Here is an 18,146-nt window from a genome sequence, read left to right on the forward strand (position 1 = left end):
AGAAAAGTTTAGGACTGGAAATACAGTCCTGTGGATCTATTGGGTATTGTATTTCTGAGTTTCAAGTGTTATTTTATAATTTATAAATGTTTGAATGTTGTTTTTCTGAAGGTTTTCCAAGTCCTCCACTATTTAACTTTGAGGCTGTAACGAGATAATCTTTCATCAAGTCATCATTAATCCTTTCACAAAAAATGTTCTGAACGCTTAAAATCGAAGGTCCATGGCCGATCAACCTGTCCTTCTCCGAAGCCTCTTGGATTCGCCAGACATCTCGGTCTTAACTGGGACAGATACCCATCAAACCTCTCCAAGTTTCTAGATACAGACTAGCTTGGAGACTCCTGGGTTGGTGGGTCCACTTGTTTTAAGGAACAATCTGTAGTCTTAAAAAAAGATCTTGGAGTTAAAAACCAGTTAACGGGAATGACAGAACATAAGTAAGTTCCAAGTTGGGGAGACCACCTACTAGACCCCATTTTAAGCAAAGAGGAAGAGATTGCTTGCTTTATCACTTCCTTAATAAGTGGCCCAGTTGAATCCCAATTTAATGCTCTTCCCTGTACCGTTTGTCTCCTTAAGAATAGTTGAAGCTTGTTTACAGTAATTAAAAAGACAAAGGGTTTTTCTTTCTTGAGGTATGGGGCATGGTAAAAGTTCTTTCATAATTTCAAACCTCAATCGCTGGTAACCCTGAGAATAACACCAGAACATTAGAGTATCCCTGGGATGATTTTAGGATGTTGCCTTTTGGTTAAACTCGAGACAGTGAATACCGTGGAGAGTACTGCTCAAGAAGCGATACGAAGATTTTTTTCAACGGTATTGTTCTATCCCTTGACTGTTCCGGGAGAGAACAGATACTTCACTGTTCCCGTCACAGTGAATTCTTGAACTGTCTGAAACACTCAGCTAACAATAAAAAACTCTCAAGAGGAAAAGTTCCTTCCAAAACCCATACATCCATCTGGAGAGTATGCTGCCAGTGAGAGTTGTTTAAAAAAGAAAAGCAGAGGGGCGGGGGAGGGGGGGGGCTGTGTTGCTGCGGTGCTAAGAATGAGGTCAGGGTGGGTCAAGGTCTGCCAGGACCCCCGGCGGAGCCGCTGAGGGAGGAAAAGGGCAGGTCTCCACGGCCTCCAGGTGGGAGCCGCGAGAGTAGGCGGAGGGGCCTGTCTGGGCGCCTCCTCCCCTCGAGGGACGTGCGTCTGGGGATCACTCCGGCCCCGCTCCTCCCCGCCGGCGGGGGGAGAAGGGGGACAGGAGGCCGTCCCATGCGGCTATAAAGGGCTCTGGGCCTCCACAGTTCGCCTCGGCTCGCCCGGGCGTCCTCCGGCTCCTCTCTCGCCGCTTTCCTCCTGGCTAAAGCTCCCGCGGCCGCTCCGGCTCCACTCGACCCTCTCGGGTCTCGGCTACTCGGGCTGCGGCGGAAGATGGCGGCTCCGGCAGGTCCCCCTGCTGAGGCGGCTGGGGCCGAATTCTCTGACGAGGCGCTAGCCGCCGCTCTGGCGGACGTGCCCGAACTAGCCCGCCTTCTAGAGACAGACCCGTACCTGAAGCCCTACGCTCCGGACTTCCAGCGCAGGTACCGCCCCCGAACTTGGAGCTCTCCCCCCATCCCCCCATGACCCCCCCACCCCCCGCCACGCCTCTGAACCAGGAAGCCCGTCTTCTGGGCTCCCGTCGCCCCTTTGCTCCTGGGCGTGCGGGCCCCGCCCCTCGTCGGCTCCACCCCCGCCGGCCCCGCCCCACACCTTGGTGGGTTGCAGCTTCTGAGCGGGGGCGACGGGTTGAGTCCAGTAATCGGGTTCAGCAGCTTCCGGAGTTGTGGGTTGACGACTCTTACCGCCGGCCTAGAAGCGGAAGCGCTGAATAAACTTTACTCATCCCCGTCTCTTTCGAATCGGCGATTTTGCGCTACTGGGTGTGTGCTTTGGCTGCCAGCCCGCGCGTTTAATTAAACGTGGCGCTGCAGGTTTAATGATTCTTCAATGCACCAGGGTGGTCCTGTGAATTAGCGTATAAACAACACCCGGCCTGTGTAACTGCGCTTTAAAAACTTTCTCGTTTAATAGCCAATATTGTGACTTTACATCCAATAGGATTCTTTCAGGCAGCTTCCCCACTCTCCCCACCCCGCCCCGTTGTTAATATTTCTCCTCTCAGAGAAGATTAAATGTATCTTGGTCATCTTGGTCCCCGCCTTTTTTTTTTTAACCCTCTTAATCCGTGTTTGGCATTGTCATCCTGAAGATGGAGAACGTCAAGGAAAGCCAAACTTCTAGATGCCGATTTAGTATACTTTTAACTTATCTCCTCTTATTTTAAAGTTCGTAAGATAATAATTCCAGTAGTCAGCTCAACTTAAAAGGTATAATTTTTAAGACTAAAATAGTTGTTATAGTAGTTATATTTGTGAGATAAGCACATTGTGATTTAATGGTTTCTGCCCTTTTAGCAGAGGCACTTCAAAACTACCATGGCAACAGAGTATACCTAGTCATATTTTCAAGTAGAATACTTACTTAATAGTAGTTGGTAGCAAGAAGCAGCATTGGGGGTAATGAAACACAATTGATTGGTGTTTGGAAAAGAAAGTCTTAGGTTGATGACCTGGCACTGTCACTTATTCAGCAACTCTGGGTCCCTTAGGCTGAGATGGTAAGGAGTCTGCCTGCAATGTGGGAGACCCAGGATCCATCCCTGGGTTGGGAAGATCTCCTGGAGCAGGAAATGGCAACCAACTCCAGTATTCTTGCCTGGAAAAAAGGAGCCGGGCAGTCTACAGTCCGTGAGATCACAAAGAGTCGGACAGGACAGAGCAATTTCACTTTCTTAGGAACAAAAAGTAAGGGACACAGAGTTGAATACAACACTTTATTCCAGAGCTTGTATAGCCTAATGCATGGGAGCCTGCTAAATCGCTTCAATAGTGTCTGACTCTGTGCGACCCTGTGGACTGTAGCCTGCCACACTTCTCTGTCCATGGAACTCTCCAGGTAACATGGGTTGCCATGCCCTCCTCCAGGAGATATTCCTGACCCAGTGATGGAACCCATGTGTCGTATGTCTCCTTCATTGGCAGGCGGTCTCTTTAACACTAGCCCCACCTGGGAAGGCCCTAATGCCGTGAGACTCAAAGGAGTCACCTTGAGTTGTTGCTCAGTTAATCAGATCTTGGGCCTTTATATAAGCCATTTGGGGAACAACCTTGTGAATTGCCTTCAGTTTTTGCAGTAGTGCTTTGAGAGAAATCGAGTATGTAATTATCATTGTTTAAGATTAGATATGATTTAGAAATAGTCAAAAAATTTTAGAGCAAAAGATGATGGTCAGATTTTTTTGATGTTCTTATTAATAATGTCACTAATTTTCTTGAATGCTTTGTAAAATGACACATAAGACATTTCTAAAAGAAGAGGTATGAAAATGTTTTGTCTATTTTTCTTTCCCTCTCTGTTTTAAAAAAAAACAACCTCACAGGTAGATAAACATCCCTTGGTAAGTGTTTCTTTAATGTTCTTTCACTTCAGTTCCATTGGGATTGAAGCAGTTTTGATCTCCTTTCATGGTTTGTCAGAACTAATGAGAGGCCAGAATAAAGACGTGGGGCCATTCCAGTGTTCTTGATGCAAAAGCTGGTCCAATGGGTCCTTGTGCCTCACTCTGACCTGAATTCTACTTCTGGCCTTGGTTCTGAGGAATTGCCATTTTCCAGCACACATGTTCCATTTAGGCATTTCAAACAGTAATTTAGTGGTTGGCAGCAGTAACTTTTAACTTTTAGCATTTGAAGAATAAAAGAATTTCTCCTTCATAAAGTTTGGTCCTGGTTACTCTTCCTATTTTCTGTTCATTTCTAATCATCCACTCAGGCAGTGTACCTTTGGCTTAACACAAATATACAACCAAACATAGGTGCAAAGTTTGCTTACTAAGCAGTAAAGAAAATTTAGAGTGCAAATAACACCAGTATAACAATGATGGTGGAGGCAGTTTCTCACTGATGGACTGTCTTATTCTTCCCCAACGGCCGTGTCTTCATTAGAAAGTCCTCAATATATATTTGTTCTTGCTTACCTTTTCTGTAACCATAAGAATTTTGAATCAAGTGTGATGATTAGTGAATTACTCTGTGCCATAAAATAAAACTTATACATTATTTTCTGTGATAGGCTGTATGATGTCTCATTGATTACCTTCTAAGATAGGATCTTCCTTTTGGCTTTCTGCTTTTTTTTTTCCCCTGTTATTTATATGGCAGTTAGTTGCTGTATCGTAATTCAAACATCTTAGTGCTTTAAAACAACGTTTAGTTGTCCCCGTGTTACATGCCAGCATGAGTCAGGCTCTCCTCATGGCAGTCATTTAAGGATCTAGGCTGATGAAGCCTTCCTTTTGAAACATGTTTCTACAGTGTCAGTGGCAAGGAACAGAGAACATGTTGAACTATGCTCTGTTTTCTTACAGCTTTTCCCTAGCACTCAGCTACTTCGGCTGATTCATATATTGGCCAGTGTAAGTCAAATGTGACTTCTCATCCATGTGGGTGGAACAGAAAACACATTTATGAACAGCAGGATGAACAACCTAGTTGCAGTAATACTTGTCTATATCCTCTGTTTAAGTTTAGATAGTAACTTTTATATATATTATAGTATTGAATCCTCAGAACAGAACTACAGGGTAGGAAGAGTGGGTGCATTTTTGTCTTTCCTGTTTTACACATGAAGAACCTGAGATCTGGCCCAGTGATGAGTTGTTCTCATGACTCACTGTAGCTGGAATTAATCTTTTTTTACTAAAACTGTTTCAATAAGTTCATAAAAAAAGACTTCTTGGTAATTTAGCACATATTTATCTCTAAGTATTGGACATTTTGGACCACTTATTAGATCCTTGAAGCCATGATACTATAGCTTTTGCTTTTCTTCTATTATCTCTAGTGGTTTCTCCTTAGCCTCTTTCAGATTATTAATATAAGAGATTCTCAGGGCTCTTCGTTTCGTTCCTTTATGTATTCCTATTTTATATGCGTACTTTCCCTAGGCATTCTCATCCGTCCTAAGAATTCCATCTGTGTACAGAGGCTACCCATATCTGTTTTCACCCTAAATCTCCCCTGGTCTTAGTCTTCTGGTCTTACTCTCAGTATCTGCATTTTGATGTACTGTAAGTGTAATACTCAGTGTGTATAAAACTGAACTTAGGGTTTTTCATCCCAAGCCTGATTATCCTTTTATACCCTATCTCCATGTGTGGTATTAATTAGTCCTCTCCCCTTTTCCTTTTTGTCTCCAAGTCTAATCAACAGTAGCTCCTAGCTACTTTCAAGTATATGTGGCACTGTATTCCTACTGCTATCCTCATACTCAAGTTGCTAGTACCTCTAACCTGGTTTATAAAAACAGCTCACAGTTGTTCTCTCTTTTGAAATCTTCTGAACAGTTCCATGGCTCTTACAGCATAGTGTGGTCTCTTTCTCATGACCTAGAAGACTATTATCTGGTCTCTGTTGACTTTTTTAGCATCCGTGTACCCTCCTTCTCACTCTGTACCATCTAATCAGAATGGGGCTCAATGTAAAGAGGTAGCTGGGATGTCTGCAAACTATTCTATAAGGGGCACCAAAATATCACTAGAATAACTTGAATAGGTCATTACCAAATGTTTAAAGAATATCACTTTGAAGTTTTCCAGAACTCGGTTCTGTTCTGGACACCAGACCATGTTTTGGTCTAGCCGTGGGTCTGGCTATGGCTCTAGTAGTTTATTTCTTCTGCTTGCTGCATACTTTGCTTCTGTCTTGTTAGTGCCTGTACATGCTTGACGACACAGGCTAGAGATGAATTACACCCCTTTCCTGACCTCTTCTCATCCTCAAACCTTCTTCCCCCCCTCTCACCTACCACCTTGGAAACCTGCATTGTAAGGATGATCATCCACTGGAATCCAGTTGTGTTTTTGCTCTTTTGTGTCTCCCACTACATTATTTGGTCCTATGGGTGGGTACGTTGTCCGTATTCTTTGCTTGCTGTTATATCCTCAGACTGTAAAAATGGCCTATAGGAAACAGTATAGTAGTTGAATGAATGAATGAATGTCTTCTGCATTTGCTTTGCTTTTCTTTTTTCTACACCAGTAAGTCTCAGGTCAGCTCACTTTAAGCTAGAAAGGTTAGCTAGAATGGATGGACAGAAAAGAAGGGGTAGTTACCAGGAGTTGTGTGTCTAGGGTAAAGGAATGTATGTTCAAGTAAAAAGCTAAAAATAACCAGAGAAAATAAAGAAATTTATTATTAATTAGATATTTCCATACTCCACAGAGACTGTGGGTTTAATCACTGAAGGAATATTCAGTTTGAAGAGAGCCTCAGGTCAAATTGCATGCTCAAGAATGGGAAGAGAGGTTTTTGTGAGCCCAACTGTGTTAAGTATCACAATTACAGTGAACATCCCTATTTTCTTAAAAATGAAAATAGCTTTTACACTGGTGTCTAATCAGAATTAGAATGTAGATTAGAGTTTGTATATCAGCAGCCACACCAAAAATGGATTCTCACGGTGCAGGAATTTTATATTGTAGCTGAATGGTGCCCTTTTCTCTCAGTGTCTTGCCAAGTTGTAAACTTTGAAGAAAGTCAGATGTCCATATTCTAGAAGGCAAAAAAGAATAAAAAAAATTACCAGTTGTACCTGGCCTGTTCTTCTGTACTGATAGTAGATTCATTTGTTCTTTGCAGGAAGTTCTGTACCAACTCCAGAGTCACTCCTGAATTCTTTATAGTGATGGGCAAGAGGCTCTGACCTCTTCTCATTTTCAAAGTGCCTTAAAATGACTCCATGGAGCATTGGGTCTAGTCTAGGCTCTAAACTAAAGCCAGCTGCACCATCTCTTGAGAATGACTGCTGCACCATCTCTTGAGAAATGACTCAGTGATAACTTGTCAGAGGATTCAGTTCAGCTCCCACCAGGCTGACCCCAGTTAATCACTGAGATAATAACACAGACCCTGTGAAATGTGCTATTGTTTTAGATTGATAAGCATATCATGCTGCTTGCATTTCAAAGCATGTGCTCAACTTGAATTATGCATATAGAGATATTAAAGGGAAACATGAGTGTTGTCATTGGAGAGAACTGCTGCTATCAGATGCCTTTCATTCTCAAGTGACTTTATTATTTCACTGAAGAGTAGATTCTCTTTTTGTATTGATGTCCACTTATCAGTAGAGGCTCACTACTGTTTTGAGTCCAGGTTTTTTTGATCTTAAAATCCAAAATCAAACCTATTCTGTTTTGTGTTTAGGGTAACAGGAGCCCAGTATATTGAAAGAAGGCAAAAATCCACATTAGACATTTGTTATACAATTTACATTCACTAATTTATTGTGCAGTTGGCATTAAGTTATAGTGACTATCCTAATGTAGTGATTTCTATTGTTTAAAAGATCATAATAACTTAGATCCTAAATTTAGTTTCTTCACATGTAATATGGAAAAAAAATGAACATATGGCAGAGTGTCCATGTTGCAAAGTGCAAGAGCAAAATGAAGTTTGAATTTTAGCTGTCATAAATGCCAAATAGCTTCAAACTCAAGGGCAAATTAGTCAACCTCTGTGAACCTTAGTTTCTCTCTCAGAAAAATATGAATTGCTCCCACCTCATAGGGGTGTCTTGAGGACGAGGAATATATGTAAAGATAAGCTTCTTTAATCCTGTGTCCTGAAATTAACCATCAGATGAAAAACCTGACCAGAAATTCCCCACAGCTCTTTGCTGCTTAACAGCATCTTTACCTTAAGCTTTCTCTTTACCAACAGTGCAATTGTGTGAATGAGGTGAGGAGGTGGTAGTTTTAATCATCATCTAATGGAGAAAGAAAAGAATATGTTTAAACTTTGATCCCTAACTTGGAGACAAAATCATAAAGCAATTGCCAGTTTACTACAAGCTGAAGGCAAGATGTGTGCTGGGATATAATGAGCACAAAGCTCCCTTTATTGAGCGAGGTAAATGCTCGACTGTAGAAACCTAAAGTCACTCTTCCCTTGATCTTCCTTTTCTGTTTTTTGTCTTCTTTCATGTCACTGCTCAGTGTTCATATTCTTGGGCATCAGTCAGCTGCAGGGAATTTCTTCCTCCTGAACTCTGGACACTTGGAGGAATGGTCATACCAAGTTTACTAATAGCAGAAACAACTTTGAAAACAAGTAGGAAAATATATATAATAGCAGCTTAAAATTCTGCAAATAAGAGAATAATCTAGTGGAGTCTGAACTTATCTATTAATAAGAAAAAATTTAAATCCCATGTCTTACCTTGTCTATTTTATCCTCTCTTTTTTTATCTGATGATTTCAGTTATTTTCAGTATGTTTGAATTTGTGGTATGATACATAAAACAAAGGAATGAAATATTCATGTGTGTTTTAGTAGATCCATTGAGGAATAAATTGTCATTAGATGGTTTCTGGGTATATCCTCTAGGTGATAATCTAAAATGTGATAATCTGAAACCAAGTCTGCATATATATTTCTTATATATGTAACCTTGAAGTTTTCCAAATATTTAGCAAGTGAGAAATATTTTTTTTACTAATAAAATCATATATTACTCAATATCATCAATGTAATTTATTTTTATTTTCATAAATGATAAGCAACTAGTCACAGGTAGAATTTAATTATGAATAACTGCATAATACAAGTACATTCCCTATTACTGAATGTGATCAGATCAGTTACATATTTAGGTATATGTAACAGAAATCAAACACGCCCTCAAAGAACAGAAAATCCTACAAACTGTGACTTATAGACATAGAGGTTTATATCTCAAAGAAAGTGAAGGTAAGTGATTTGGATCTGAGCATTGATTCATCATTTATCTTTCAGCTCTACTATCTTTAGCATATGGTTTTTATTTTTACTCTTAGAAGATGGCTGGGCGTATCTTGAGACCATACCTATCTTCCTAGCAGGAATACAAGCCAACTCACTATGTCCATTTTAGCCAAGGATGTGTTAGTTTACCTGTAAACTCCATCTCATTCTTTGAGTTTGCAACTTAACTAGAGCTGTCCCATGTCATGGCCATCCTTAGCTGAAAGTGAGCCTGCATAATCAATGGACTTTCCGTTGCACACATATTCTCCTGAGAAATGCCTTTGACCTCATCTGTCACAACTTCCCTCAGCTCTTTCCTTTGCTCTAGTGAGGAGACCATATCTGACTAAACATGAAATGTCCCAGTGAGATCGTGCTATAGTTCCCCAATATCATATCTGTGTACAAATCTTTCTGAGCAGAATCCAGGCATTTCCACTTTGGAGAGAAGTCTATAGCCAAATCCCTCAGAATCACCAGCCTCTGGGGCTTGGCTTTCACTTTGCTCTACCCTGTCTGTATTTTTCCGAATTCTTCTCCTGGAACATGTACAGACCTTTGTGCTTGCTTTAGTCTGAGATGAACCTGTTTGTTTCACCTCTGTCGCCTGGCGCAGTGATTTGGGGAGCACTGCTGTCTTCTCTTTTAAATTTCATAGGTATTTTACTCTTAAAAATATGAGGATGTTTTGAGAGGAAATGAGTTTGTCAATTACTAATAATTTTTCCAAGTTCTCTTGGGCTCACTCAAAAATGATCTGCTTTATTTTTAAGTTATTTGAAGAATATTTTATTTGTGGAACTAAAAGGAAGAAAAGATCTGAATTAAAGATGATGTTCGTTAATGCTCAGTCTTCAAACTATGAATTGTCTTTTGTTACCTAACTACATACAAGTTTATGGGCTTTCACACTATTCTTCTAAAAGCTTAAGATGCATATGCTTTGTTCTTCAGAACATACCTGCTACAGACTTAACATATACATATAGGTTTTATCATCATCGGCATGTTCAGTGTTTCCTCTTTGACAATAATGAGCAATTTGTGGAAGAATGGGATTCTCCTTTTTTGTCTTAGACAGTAAAGACAGCATAATGATTCCTCTTTGATATCAGAATAGATCAGTAATGTGTGTGGGGTCATATTAGTTTGTTTTATTTTTCCCTAAGAGGTTATAGGTCTGTTACCCATGATCATTTTATACTGCTATTTGGAGGTCAGGAGTAACTAATGCGTGAGTTACCTTTGCTTTTTCATTGTTTTACAGTCTTTTCTCAAGAGGATTGGTGATTTTTCCAGGATTCTAGAGATTCACAAGCAAATTCATGTTTGTCATTTCCAAGCTTTTTTCCTCCTCTAGTTCTTATTTTTCAGCATTAATAACCGCTGATATTTTTGTTTGCTTATTTGTGCTTTTGTTTGCTTATTTGTGCTTTTGTTTACATGTATGACCATTTCAGTTGGCAGTGCTCTTTTAGTTGTGTAAATTGTGCTTGCTAGTGATAGGAGTGAAGTGAATGAGTCCCTTTTTGCTTCATTTCCCTAAAATGCCCTTATTGAAAACTGTGTGCTATCCCATGTAATATTAAGGAAACCTCTACTCAGAAATACAATACATAAGCAGGAAATACAGAGAAATAAGAATGCTATCAAAACTGAAGTTGGTTATAGTAAGTTTAAGGTAACTTTAGAGTTAGAGGACAGTAAAAAATACAGTGTGAATTGTGTTAGACTGGATTTAAAAATTATGTCAAAAATAATTATAGACCACAGGAAGTTGCAAAAATAGTACAGAGAAGGTTCCTGTCTTAATAGCCAAGCTTGCCCCAGTGGTAATATGTTGCTTAACTGTATTGCAGTTTCAAAACCAGGAAATTGATGTTGATACAATCTGCAGACCTTATTTAGTTTTCAACAGTCTTTACATATACTTCTGTGCAGTTTTATCACAAGTATACATTCATGTAACTGGCACTACAATGGAGATACAAAATCATTCCATCACCACAAAGGAACTCTACATTCATTTATAGTTAAACTACTTCCACTCCCTCCATCCCCAAACTTTGGCAATTACTAATCTGTTTTATATCTCTCTAGTATTTTTCATTTTTTGAATGTTATATGAATTAAATCATAGAATATATGATCTTTGAAGTTGACTTTTTTTTCAGTCAGAATATGCCTTTGAGATCCATTCAAATTGCATATATCAGTAGTTTGTTCCTTTTTGTCACTGAATAGTATTCGATTGAATGGGTTTACCACAGTTAATCCATTCACCTGTTGAAGGACATTAGGATTATTTCCAGTTTTTGGCTATTAAAAATATTGCAGTAAAGCTAAGATATATATATATTATATTTGGATGTTATTTCTTTGGGAGAACTATGTAGGAGTGTAATTGTTGGGTCCTATGGCAAATGGAGAAGGAAATGGCAACCCACTCCAGTATTCTTGCCTAGAGAATTCTATGGATAGAGGAGCCTGACGATTCTTCTACAGTCCATGGAGTCATGTAGAGTTGGATATAACCTAGCAACTGAACAACAACAATAGAAAATGTAGGTTTATGTTTGTATCAAATTGCCAAACTATTTGTCATGGTATCTGTATCATTTTGTATTCCCACCAGAACTGTATGAGGGAACTAGTTCATTGCATCCTTCCCAGCATTTGGTAATACACTTTTAAAAATGTTAGCTCTTATATTAGGTTTGTAGTGATAGGCCAGTGTAGTTTTAATTTACATTTTTCTAATAGCTGATTATGTTAAGTCTTTTAAAGTGTTATTTGCCATTTGTGTGTCCTCTTTGGTGAAATGTCTCTTTCCATCTTTAGTCCATTTTCTAACTGGATTGGTCTTTCTTTTTTTTAACCTTTGAATTTTGAAACTTCTTTACACATTCTAGATACAATTCCACTGTTAGATACTTGTTTTGCAGATATTTTATACTAGACTGTAACTTTGCCTTTTCATCTTCTTAACAGTGTCTTTCACAGATAAAAATTTACAATTTTGATGAAATCTGTTTATTGATTTTGTTTTGTTGTGTGGGTTGTGCTTGTGTTGTCACCTGTAAGATTTCTTTGTCTAGCTCTAGGATCTGAAGATTTCCTCTGTTTTTTGTTAGAAGTTTTATTGTTTTACATTTTACATTGATCCATTTTGAGTTTAATTTTTGCTTAAGGTTTGAAGGGATTTTTTAAAAAAATTCCTTTTTAAGGAATCACTTTCATCTTTAAACTCTGACAGACATATTGGGGAGCCACCTGATCAAAAAAAATTAGCCTTTAGTTAGGTCTCACTGAAATATATAAATGATGAAAATTTTTATGTATACTCTAGATTATTAAAAGCAGTGGGAACTAATTAACCTGTCAGTTTTCTTATTTCTAAGATCTTGTTTTAACTTTTGGTTATTATCATATGGCAGCCCCTCAAACTTTAGAAAGCAGGAGAAAACTAATTCGTGAAAGATAATAATAATTTATCCTCAAGTAGTTACTTGAAAATTTTTATGGTTTTTAATTTGCATATTTTTGTCATTTTATAGCATAATCCTATTGATTTATATTCCAAACACATATAGATATTACTCTATACAGATAGGATTTGTAATTTTAGTTTTAATTTCCAAAGTTTTTCTTATTTCATGTCTTCTACTTAGAACCTACTCATTTGTCAGTATCATATATTTTTCAGTTCTGTATTATTAAAAATATTGCTTTGAAAAATATTTTATTCATTCAGTGTGTCTGTTTACTTGACTTCAATGACAGGTAAATTTCCAAAATTTTATGTTGTACTCTCATTTGTAGAAAGGAATTTTTTAAATCTTAACAAAGGTAATGCTAATATTAATATTTCCCAAGATTAGTTGATTTTTATATGACTGAAATTAGCCTTTGGTTTTATTTCAGTCTTAATATTTATTTTGATATTTATCAGGATTCATTGTGCTATTAATAATCAGAAATCTGAGCATGTCAATTTCCAAACAAATTGGTTACATGTTATGAGATGAAACATAGCATCTTGTTAGTACATTTATTTTACAAAATTTATGAATAAGATAGCTAAAAATTTACCCACTTTAAACAGAAAAGTAAAGTGAAACTTCTGAGAATTTGTACATTCTACAGTGACTACTAGCTATGATGGGTCTGAGGCACTAAACATCCAAAAGAGATTTATGAAAACTCTGTTGATAATAAATAGACATCATCATTGTCATGATAATAATTTTTATTACAATGTATGTAAACATCATTTTATGTGCATTGAGCCTGAGGTTCTTCATTTTTAAGAAGCTTCCAGTTGATGGTTTTGAACTGTGGTTTTGGAGAAGACTCTTGAGTCCCTTGGACTGCAAGGAGATCAGTCAGTAACTCCTAAAGGAAATCGGTCTTGAATATTAATTGGAAAGACTGATACTGAAGCTCCAATACTTTGTCCACCTGATGTAGAAAACTGACTCATTAGAAAAGACCCTGTTTGCTGGGAAAGATTGAAGGCAAGAGGAGAAGGGGATGACAGAGGAAGAGATGGTTGAATGGCAACACTGACTCGATGGATATGAGTTTGAGCAAGTTCCAGGAGTTGGTGATGGACAGGGAAGCCTGGCGTGCTGCAGTTCATGGGGTCATAAAGAGTTGGACACAATTGAGTGACTAAACTGAACAGATGGTGCTGATGCTGCTGTTAATCAGATGGTATTTTGAGGAGCAATGCAAGGTGTGGTCCCATCTTTAGTTCAAAACTGAGTTTTGTCATGGGCCAAATTAGTTTTAAGCAAATATTCTAGGTTTTTGAAAATAATTAATCCATGTATACTAGTATTGGGCTTCCCAGGTGGTGCTAGTGGCAAAGAACCCAACTACCAATGCAGGAGACTTAAGAAACATGTGTTCCATTCCTGGGTCGGGAGGATCCCCTGGAGGAGGGCATGGCAACCCACTCCAGTATTCTTGCCTGGAGAATCCCATGGACAGAGGAGCCTGGAGGCTGCAGTCCATAGGGCCGCACAAAGTTGGACAAGACTGAAGTGACTTTAGCACGCACACATGCATACTAGTATTGTTAATCAGATTTTTATTTCAATGTGGTTATAATGATTTTCTAACTTATTTTCAGTAAAAGTGATTTTATTTTAGTATCAAAGTTACTTTTCCTACATCTTTACCATGAATTTCACACTGTATAGGGGTCTCTAGGATAAGATAGATATGGTGATCACATAAAGAAAATTATTCTCCACATATATTGTTCCAGGGTATACATGGATATATGAGTTATAGGCTGTTGGCTTAATTTTCTATTTAACAAACCAATTTTTGCTATCGTCTTTGTCCCAGGCATTTTTCTATATGATAGTGGAGCAAATAAAAGATACACTTCCTACTTGATGAGGGGCTTCCCTGGTGGCTCAGATGTAAACGATCCATGTGCAATGCAGGGGTTGTGGCAGAAGACAGTTTCGATCCCTGGATAGGGAAGATCCCTTGGAGGAGGAAATCACAGCCTGCTCCAGTATTCTTGCTTGGCGACTCCCCACGGACAGAGGGGCCTGGCAGGTTACAGTACATGGGGTTGCAGAGTTGGACATGACTAAGCACACACATCATCATACTTGATGGGAGCCTTAATTGAAGAGATTATAAGTAAACACAATTATAGAAGATATTTGTGTATAAAATGCATTGTAAGACAAATAAAACCGTGTCCTGTTCTGTTAAGAAAGGAGAATACATAGCACAAAGGAGTTCATTTGAATTACCTTAAGTACCTGAAATTATTTCTTTATAAAGAGAGGACTTAGTCTTCAATATGGACAAAGTCTAGGGGACTCGTTTTTTGGAAAGAGTCAAAGGATATGATAGTTAAGATATTAAATTAAAACTATAGTTGGTCCTCAGAGTCTGCAGATTCCACAGCTGAGGATTCAACCAACCATGATTCAAAATATTTGGGAATAAAAAAATTCCAGAAAGTTCCAAAAAAGCAAAACTTGGAACTTGCTTTGTGCTGGCAATTATTTACATAGCATTTACATTGTGTTTACAACTATTTACATATTTATGTTGTATTAGGTATTATAAGTAATCTAGAAATGGCTTAAAATGTGTAGGAGGATGTGTATAGGTTGTGTGCAGATACTACATGCTACACCATTTTATATAAAGGATTTGAGCATCTGTGGATTTAGGTGTCTGTAGGGAGTAGGGGAAATTGGTCCTGGAACCACTCCTGTGTGGATACTGAAGGATGACTGCATAATGAATTATAGTTTGACTTTACACATTTTTATTGCTTTTAAGTGGAAGTTTATTTGCAAAAATGGTTCAGTTGCAGAATGTGCTTGTGTAAGAACTGCTACATTGTGTAAGAACTGAAGCCTCTAAAATAGTTTATAAATCATATTTGATAACATAACGGTATGTTTCTTTGTAGCAGATAATCCCCTTTTGGAAGGGATGGTGGACTATTTTTAGAGGCAATAAGGCAGTTCCTAAGTAAGTTAAGGACACTTATTCCTGAATAAGTCAGAGGGACATTTTGATGAGTATCACCCAGTCAGGAAGGTTGCACAAATGCAGATGAACACTGAATGACTCTGCCTGACCCCACCATGTGTCTCATCTAGATCAGCCCTATCCAATAGAAATATAATATGAACCATACATGTAATTTTAAATTTTCTATTAGCCACATTAAAATGGTAAAAAGAAACATATAAAATCAATTTTTATAATATATATTATTTAACCCAGTATATTCAAAATATTATGTTTTAGCATTAAAAAATTACTGATGAAATATTTCACATTTGTTTTTCATACTAAGTCTTTGGAATGTGATGTGTTTTTTGCATTTACAGCACATCTCAATTGGGACTAACCATATTTTGAACGCTCAGTAACCACATATGGGTAGTGTCTGCCATATTATAGAGTGCAGCCTTAGGCTGTATATTTCAGAGGAGCTTTTTATGATAAGAGTTGGTATGACCCAAAAGACACTGAAGGGGAAGATTAAGAAGGGAGAATGATGCGATTAGCCCTATGTTCATGGTAGCAGAAACAAGTAGACCCGGAGAGATTTTAATTTAGCCTGAGACTCGGAGTCAGAAATTATTGACTGGTAACTTTTTTTTTTTTAATACTTGAAAAAAGATAAATGGATGGTGGCTTAAATGTTAACATGGAGATATGCCACGTACTAAACCCTGGGGGTATTTACGTAGCCATATTTCCCCCAGATTATTTGGCATGGCTTGTCCACCTTATTTGTGTTATATTTGTGCTTATTTGTGTTATATTTTCATATGTTAAATGCATTACTTCTGTACCATGACAGACAACACACACACACAAGACAGATCAAAAACCTGGGTCAGCCAAGGTAAATGTAGTCTTTCTTGATGAAGTAACTGAGATCAGGTGGCTCCTCTATGCTCTAATTGTCCTAGACCTTTTGGGATATGCAGCCTCACTTTGACTCAGCCCAAGTAACAGCTGTTCTTAATTTCCTTGTCCTGAGAATCTTGCTTATGTGTAGTGACTCATTATGACTTGCATTATTCCTGAGTTGGTCTCTACTTAGAAGAGAAGAGGGTTGGAAGGATTGGTCCTTGATCACTTTTCAAAGTAATGACAATATTGTGGGTGTTTGTGTGCATGAACACATATATGTTTTGGGTTTTATGCACCTTTCTTCACAGCTTGCTTTAGTTTCCTCTAGATGATAGTTTCTTCAGCCTTCATACTTTTCACTCATTTTGTACCTACTCACTTTGCATACTTAATAGTGACTCTTGTAATAGTAGCTAAAAACATTCCTGTTTATGAATGTATCTGCCCTCATGAGTGGTCAGATTCTTTCTGTGGAATACTATTTTCCATCTAGCTCAGACTTCTGTTTTCCACAGTGTAGCTGCTCAGAACTTGCTGACTCACTGAGCATCCCTGGGATGCTGGCTGTGTGTTTTGAATTTAAGAAGAGAAGAATATGTTGAGGGAACGCATTATTGCCTTTTAGTGTTTTCCATGGAGCTTAGAGTAGAGGTTTGCATGCCAGGGGTGCTTTGCAAATAGATATTGACTGGGGGTCTAGCCCAGCTTGTTCTGTAATATTAGAAATATAGAAATATTTATTGCCATAGTTGTTGGAGAGTCCCTAGAAACGTTTGAAAGTAATTCTTCTATCATGTAGTGGCCTTTGGTGGGCATAACCTTTCTCACATACAGCTTAACCTTTCTCGTGTCTAATACTACTCGTGAAGAAGATTGTAATTGTGCATTGTGCTTTTATCAGGCTGCTGTTCCCAATGCAGTTAGCGTAATTTTTCATTTCCTAACAGTCCTCGGGCAATTCTGTTTTACATGCTTTCTATTTCAGAACACTCTGCTATTTAAAAAACTTCTTTTGCCTCAGGCCCAACATGCTTTTCCAGCCAGGCCACTAATAATTTCTATCCTTGCTGGCTTCATTCACCTTCACTGGTAACATTCTATATAGATTTGCTGGGAATGTCTTTTTGTGTGTTTGTTTACTGCATAGCAAATGCTGAGATGACTGTGCCTTCTATTTCTCAATGTTGCTGTGGCTCACACAATTATTATTTCATTTTTATTACTAAGGGGGCAACATACCTTGTTTTTAATTTTATTTCAGACCTGTTTTAGTTTTCTAGATTGTAAGCCAGACTTCTCTTAATAAATAGAATTCTCAATTTCCCCCTGAAGTTTTAAAGTCATCCACAAAATTTCCTTGAACAGTATTCACGCTAGAATAAGAGACTGTTTTACTGATAAATAAAAGACATTCAGTTTCACTTAACAGTTTCACTTAATAGGCAGCACATTCTTTGGTATCCTAAAAGTGAATGAAACAAATTTCCTGGATTGCCTTCCCAAATGATCAAGAATTAGGCTTGATTTCGGCTTGAGATATGATAGCATTTTAAGGCGAGAAGAAGCTATTTTTGGTCTGAATCCTGTAATAAATTCTCTTGAGGGATTTAGGTTTTAATGGGGAAAGTCTGGTAAACAGAGGCATATAAAAGAAAGCCATTGTTCTCTTATCATTAGCTGATAATGGCTTGCACTGAGATTTTGAAACATTTGTAATAAGATGAAGGCTTTCAAGACATTCTAGGAATTATATGTATAGAGAGATTCAGGGTTAAAATAAAATGAGAACTCTAGCCATGCTATCAATATGTATTATACATTTGTATATATCATATATATTATA

At 38.1% G+C, this 18,146-nt stretch overlaps 1 protein-coding gene across 1 annotated transcript in view; it reads left to right on the forward strand.

Moving 5' to 3' along the window:
* The first annotated feature begins 1,199 nt into the window (after positions 1-1,199).
* GBE1 (1,4-alpha-glucan branching enzyme 1) overlaps positions 1,200-18,146 on the forward strand; it is a 302,682-nt gene continuing 285,735 nt past the window's right edge. Inside the window, exon 1 of the mRNA XM_040226994.1 lies at positions 1,200-1,582. Within this exon, the coding sequence (XP_040082928.1) occupies positions 1,431-1,582 (152 nt within the window). The 5' untranslated portion in view covers positions 1,200-1,430. The remainder of the gene's footprint in view (positions 1,583-18,146) is intronic.

Source organism: Oryx dammah, unplaced genomic scaffold (assembly GCF_014754425.2).
Source record: "Oryx dammah isolate SB20612 unplaced genomic scaffold, SCBI_Odam_1.1 HiC_scaffold_2, whole genome shotgun sequence".
NCBI classification, from domain to species: Eukaryota; Metazoa; Chordata; class Mammalia; order Artiodactyla; family Bovidae; genus Oryx; species Oryx dammah.